Genomic DNA, 6,144 nt, shown 5'->3' with positions numbered 1-6,144 from the left:
CTTTTTAGAGCAATGAATTTCTCCACTTCTGGGTAAATAGGTATACGAGGCATTAAAGATTAGAAAAAGCTGAAAAAAAGATAAAGAAAATGAGACCAAGACAACATTCTATTGATATTTTTTGTTGTAACTTTGTGGTCACTTATAAATAACGAATGAATTATTGTTGAACATATTCGAAACAGCGCAAAACCAACATTATTTATTGTTAAGAACTGTGGCAAGTATATAAATATCAAGGCGGAGAAGAGATTCTCAGGGACATGGAACAGCTCAACCGATTTGCAGTCTAACGATTTTACAACGGTAAGGGGATAGACAAAGAAACAATCGAAAAAATTTACAGAGAAAAATACGACTTGTACCATCTTGCGAAGCACCGTCTTCATCAAACGAGGTGATCGTGAAGGAAGTGTCAAAGAACGATTTTACAATGGAAGAAGAAATGAATTTTCAGACAGAGGACGAAACACAGTGTGTTTTTGATCATGTGAATAAAAGGTCATACTCAAACCAAAGCGATTTCTGATTGGCTTAAAACTGTTTAAATTTTCACAGGTATAAAAGGTGTATTCAGGTTTTTTTTTTTCTCTCTCTTTACCTTTCACATTTTGAATAGCTGGCACTCTGTTCACGCAAAAATAAAGCGCAAGGTAGTCGCTATTATTGATTCAGCGAGCTTCTCGTAACGTGTGAGATACTTTTCAGTACTGTCGCACGGGCAAAAAGTGGGGTTTTTGCGGGGTGTTTCCATCGAACTTATCGTGAACAATACCCCCAGCGTCGAATAGAGTGCCTCTAAGAGACTTGGTTGCACCTCTGCTATTCATTATGTGGTAGACTCTCCATGCGGGCTGGTAAGCTGACCTCAACGACCGTTATAGGTATAGAGTATGGCCTCATCATAGGCAGTACAGCAATTGCGTTCTATACTTGGCGTGACTCCGTTGGTCTAGGGTTATCGACTATACTGGGCTCAAGAGTCTATTCTGGTTTTTTTTTCCTCCACTATGCTAGAACAGGTTTTCGTCCTGTGGGGGATGGATCCAAGCTATTTTAGCTAGCTTTGGTGAACGAAAATTCTAGCTTTTCTTTATGGCTTATTCTATAAATCAGGGGCTCACATTTGTCACTATGCGACAATGCAAACCATCCACTGGGTGTCTATACCAACTGACTACCACTCTGCCCTGGTGTGAGGCTTGAGCGATGCAGCGTGATCTCAGAGCTATTTTACAAAAAGCGTATGAGAATTTTAATCTGAAAAAGCTAATTAGAAATTCATACTGATTAAAGAGTGAAAGAACATAATGACCAATTTTAATAATGAGCCAACATCGTTTCTGTTTTTGTTTTAAACTTGTAGATAAACGATAATATGCATATGTTATGTTAACCTTACACAAAAGGATTGGTGTGTTGTATTCATGTCTTTTAACACTTTTGTAAAAAAAGGGACAAAGATGTTCTAGTATTTAATGTATTGATTGCTGCATATATTACAAATATAAAAGACAAAAAGAATTGTTGATCTTATTGAGCTGTATTGGATTTTGAAAGGAAAGGTGTCTTACGGGATACATAAGGTCCAAGCTATAAAAAGAATATTAATATCTAAAAAACGCTTTTGCTTCTTTCTCTTCATCTTACATTAAAGTTTTCCAAGTCTGGAACAACAAATGTGCGCACTTTGTTCCAATCAACGATATATCCTCCTTTCTTTGTATGTCTACCCATGGCACCAGAGCCGGTACCTTACTGAATGTCAACATGTGCCGAATGATCTTTATTCTTTTTCTAAATTACCTTTGTAATAATTGTGGCCTCTCTTTGATGTTAATGGTAAACGACTTGCACCTCTAGGAATAGACTTGATTACACCAAACATGGTTGACAGCAATTAAAGAAAGAACAAGAAAAAAAAAAGACACCCAGGCATCAAATGAAAAAGTGAAAAAGAAGTCACGCTGTTTTCTAGCTTTATTTCTTTGCATACAACAAAACTTTAACCATGATGCCAAGTAGCCCAGATTGCTTCACGACAGTACAGGATGCCTAGTAGTGGAGTACCAACCATCATACTTAACCAAAAGAAAGAGTTACCTAACCAGAAACGATTTTTGAATATAGGTAATCGACCAATAATAATCAACGGCAATTGAAACATTTGAATGATCAGCATGTACAAACGAATCTTTTGAGTAACAATAATCAGGATAAGCTCATGAAAGCAGGATGAAAACAAAAAGGTTACAAAGGTGGCATTCGTCTTTGATAGTTTATAGGATTCAATTGAGTGTGAATAAACATGTCGAAGCAACCATTGATGAACAGGCTTATTCCATTTACGAGCAAATTCATCATAAGTCATACTATTCCACCAATCATCATAAAAGTTTCTATCAGCAAACCTAATGAAAGAGAAGAAGTGAATATTATTAATATCATTATTGTTATTATCTTACCTGCTCAATTCGGCAAAGGCATTTAAAATACATTCAAAGATGATATAGAATATAAGAAGGTAGTTGATCAGGAAGGGGAAGAGTAGCTCAATGATCACTCGAGGTTCCGAAATATTTGGGTCGTAGAGCTTTGGAATAATGAACCGTTCGGTTGTAACATAAAGAATCAAAAAGGTTCCAAGTGTAGCCACAATTTTTTCAAACAAGTACCAGATACGAATCCTAATACACACATGTAGTTGAATGTTAGAACCGTAAAATTGATCTACTTTTGCTCTTTTCTTACTTGTCCGTGCGTGGGTATTCCATCCAATAGACCAGACTGGGAACAAGTAAGTAATCCAAAAAGTTAATGATTGTAACATTATCCGGGAAGCGCGTACTTCCGTGAACCAACTCTTCTTCTAAAAATGACATTTCTACTTCCATCTCCTCTAACTCCTTTGTCTCTTCTTCAGTGTAAGTTTTTCCTTTACGAGCCGCGACCCAATTGGGCACTATTTCCTTTAGTTGATTCAGTCTTTTTAGTTTAACAGATAGATCTCCATTCAGTGTAGTGTATGAATGCATTTTCATCATCATCACTATCGTATGCATGGTAAAGAAGCCTGATTGGACCCAAGGCCAATTTCTAATGGCAGCGCATTAATAAGTAAAAAGATTCCCCTTTGATCATACACAGAGAAAGTTTACCTCCAGAAAGTCCAGTAAATATTAAAGAATAAGAAACAAGCTTGTCCTATATGTTGGATGATGAATCCAATGGTATCATAAGGTAATACATTCCATAAAAATAACTTTGAAAAGAGTACACTAAATAATGTCATGGAAACCATCGTCAGGTCCGATATGAGAAGCGCCAGGCCATCTTTGGATATTAATCTGTAAAATCCCAAACTAATCAATATTCCTTCTTGCTCGTAGCATTTCATAGCAGCCTGTATCACGTAAAATCCCATGGCTATCCAAAATAGTGTATAGAATCCTCTAAAGGATTCATTTTGATTATCTGGGTTGGACAAGTCAAACTGTGTGTGTCTCGCTTTGAATAAGAGTGGTCGTTGCTTTAAGAATTTGGAGCGCCCATCCTTTATAATGCCTTCACTTTCTTTTAAAGATGCTGGTTCTGTTACGGTTCGCTTAATAGGTGGTGCCGACATCAAGAAAGCTAAAAAAAGAGTGGAAAATGTGCACAGTAATGCATTTATTTAAAACTATGACGTTACTACCACTTGAATTCAGACGGCATTCAAATCTTCGGGAACTTGAAAAAGGACTCTTGAATCTCCGAATGACTTTGGTTTAGTTTATGTTACTTTTATGTTTGTTTTTGTACATAAATAGCATTTTTATTTAAATGGTTAAATTTAACTTTGTAACAAACGAGGTTAATTTTTACGTTTTTTGTTCCTTGATGATTATTTTAATTTATGACGAATGAGCACAAGATGAAAAGAAGTCCAAGATTCACTGTATACTCTTGGATTTGTTGGAAAACGAAACGATACTGCTGTTTGATTTTTAACAAATTTGGAAAGACAAAATTTATATTCTTCATTTCAACTTTACTGTAAACCGTCCAAAGTTCTCAACAGGTTTCTCTCACGAAAAGAAAAGCTATTTGAGATTTCAAGTAAAATTATCAAGATGATCCAAACGATTTGATTCTTCTGTTTGAAAAAGAATTTACATGTCTTAGGAATGAATGGCCAACGTAAAAATATGTAGTACCTGGTTACCTGAACTCTGTCAGATAATACTTCAACTGTGCATTTAGTAATTGGAACAAGTTTAAAAGCTTCTTGTGAGATGAACCGTACACAACGTCTCTGACTACACCATTTTGGGTCAAATAACGAAACTTTCGATAATATAATGGTGAGTACAAAGAAAGATTATGCACAGTAAGATGAAGCTGTCGTGTTCATGGACGATATATCTCTTGCTTCTCTATTTATTCGGCTAATAGATGATGCCAGATATTTGCGTCCACTTCTCATTATAAATATTCGCGTCCTACCATCATTTAATAGACCTTGTTTCTATTTAAAAGTAAATGTAGTCAGTTGACTCTTCACTGTTTTACAACTATACATATTTCCCATCATCGACTTTTAAGGAGTATTATTTATATTCGCCCTTCATTTCTTTTTTGACTTGAAATAAAGCAGAAGAATATGATCAGCAAGATATCATTACCAACAAATGGTGTACATGAAAAAGTGCATTTCCCCTATTTTTTCCCACACAGAACACAGAACGGATCCTAATCTTTCTGTCAATATGCCTAATAGGCTCATCTGTTTCTCTTTTAGAGCAAATGGGTCGATTATCCCTATTGGCTCATTCTTTGATGTATTGTGATCAACCGTTATTTTAAGATCTGATGAAGAGAAAAATCAAGATGAGCCTGTTGGCTTTATTGAATGGCCAATCAGCATTGGAATAACTGTGTATATTAGCCAATCATTTTTTGTTTTCATGCAAACGGTTTATAGAATGATCTCTTTTTTTATTAAAGAAGAGGCTGTGTGTAAGAGATAAGCCTTGGATGGGGTAGCAACAAATAACAATAAAGCAACGATATAAAAGGGTCCGTATTTCTATCGCCGAAATGATCGCATTACTTCATTTTTTTTTTATTTTCATATTCACCTTGGAATGTCTAATGTCGAACATGTTATAGAGGTCAATGACCTTTGCTTCAATTATGGAGGCCCGCCTATATTGGACCACTTAAATTTCAAGCTGAAAGAGGGAAGTCGCTGCATACTTGTTGGTGCTAATGGCGCAGGCAAGACGTCTCTCTTGAGAATCTTGGCTGGTAAACGTCTCATTCACGGTCACGTTCGTGTGCTCGGAAGAGATGCTTTTTTAGATGCACCACCTGTAAGTTTCATATCTTATAAGAGAATACCACTATAAACATTGTATTAGGGTGTGACTTATTTAGGCACAGAATGGGCAAATAATTCAATTGTCAAATCCGACTTGTCTGTTGACTATTTACTGAAAAGTATGGGCAGTCATCGATGGCCTGAGCGTGCTCAAGAGTTACTGGACGTCTTGGATGTCGACACGACATGGCATATGCATCAGCTTTCTGATGGTCAACGTAGACGTGTTCAACTCGTGATGGGCTTATTGCATCCTTGGAAGGTGTTGCTCTTGGATGAGGTCACAGTAGATCTCGATATCCTGGCCAGAGCCGACTTTTTGAGGTTTTTAAAAAAGGAAACAGAACAAAGAGGATGCACGGTGGTAATAAGATGACTGTTATTTTAATTGACATGGATAGTAATTATAGCATATGTAGGTTTATGCCACACATATATTTGATGGATTAGGTGGTTGGGCTACTCATATAGCTCATATTGCAGACGGAACCTGTCTATCATTTGACGATGTTTCCAACTTCCCATTACTAGAAAAGATCAAACAAGAACAAAAAGATAGCTCTGATTCTCCCTTGATGACCTTATGTCTAGGCTGGCTAAAGGAAGACAGAGACCGTTTGCGTAATAAGAAGCAACTTGACCCTGCCACAGGCTTACCTCACTCGAAATGGGATGAAATGAGTGAGAATATGAAGGCGTATGGAGACAAGTTTTATAATTATTGGAGCCAGCAACAATAAATCAATTATAATCTTCATATGCATTTGCGTAACCGTCATTTT

General features: G+C 36.5%; 3 protein-coding genes across 3 annotated transcripts; 1 reads left to right on the top strand and 2 right to left on the bottom strand.

Annotated features, from left to right (window-relative positions):
* Positions 1–1,533: 1,533 nt before the first annotated feature.
* RHIMIDRAFT_236635 (uncharacterized protein) lies at positions 1,534–1,888 on the bottom strand (the record flags this gene model as incomplete). The annotated part of the gene is made up of 3 exons (XM_023608601.1): positions 1,534–1,593; positions 1,651–1,754; positions 1,807–1,888. 3 exons carry the CDS (start codon positions 1,886–1,888, stop codon positions 1,534–1,536), a joined length of 246 nt encoding a protein of 81 aa, XP_023467290.1.
* Positions 1,889–2,005: 117 nt separating this feature from the next.
* RHIMIDRAFT_236634 (uncharacterized protein) lies at positions 2,006–3,625 on the bottom strand (the record flags this gene model as incomplete). Its single annotated transcript, XM_023608600.1, has 4 exons — positions 2,006–2,411; positions 2,466–2,687; positions 2,752–3,096; positions 3,159–3,625. 4 exons carry the CDS (start codon positions 3,623–3,625, stop codon positions 2,006–2,008), a joined length of 1,440 nt encoding a protein of 479 aa, XP_023467289.1.
* A 1,501-nt stretch (positions 3,626–5,126) lies between these two features.
* Positions 5,127–6,102, top strand: RHIMIDRAFT_201072 (P-loop containing nucleoside triphosphate hydrolase protein; the record flags this gene model as incomplete). The annotated part of the gene is made up of 3 exons (XM_023606505.1): positions 5,127–5,354; positions 5,403–5,726; positions 5,782–6,102. The coding sequence occupies 3 exons, from the start codon at positions 5,127–5,129 to the stop codon at positions 6,100–6,102; spliced, it is 873 nt and encodes a 290-aa protein (XP_023467288.1).
* Positions 6,103–6,144: the final 42 nt, after the last annotated feature.

Source organism: Rhizopus microsporus (genome assembly GCF_002708625.1).
Source record: "Rhizopus microsporus ATCC 52813 unplaced genomic scaffold scaffold_6, whole genome shotgun sequence".
In the NCBI taxonomy this organism is placed as follows: domain Eukaryota; kingdom Fungi; phylum Mucoromycota; class Mucoromycetes; order Mucorales; family Rhizopodaceae; genus Rhizopus; species Rhizopus microsporus.
This window is presented reverse-complemented; position numbering and strand designations above follow the sequence as displayed.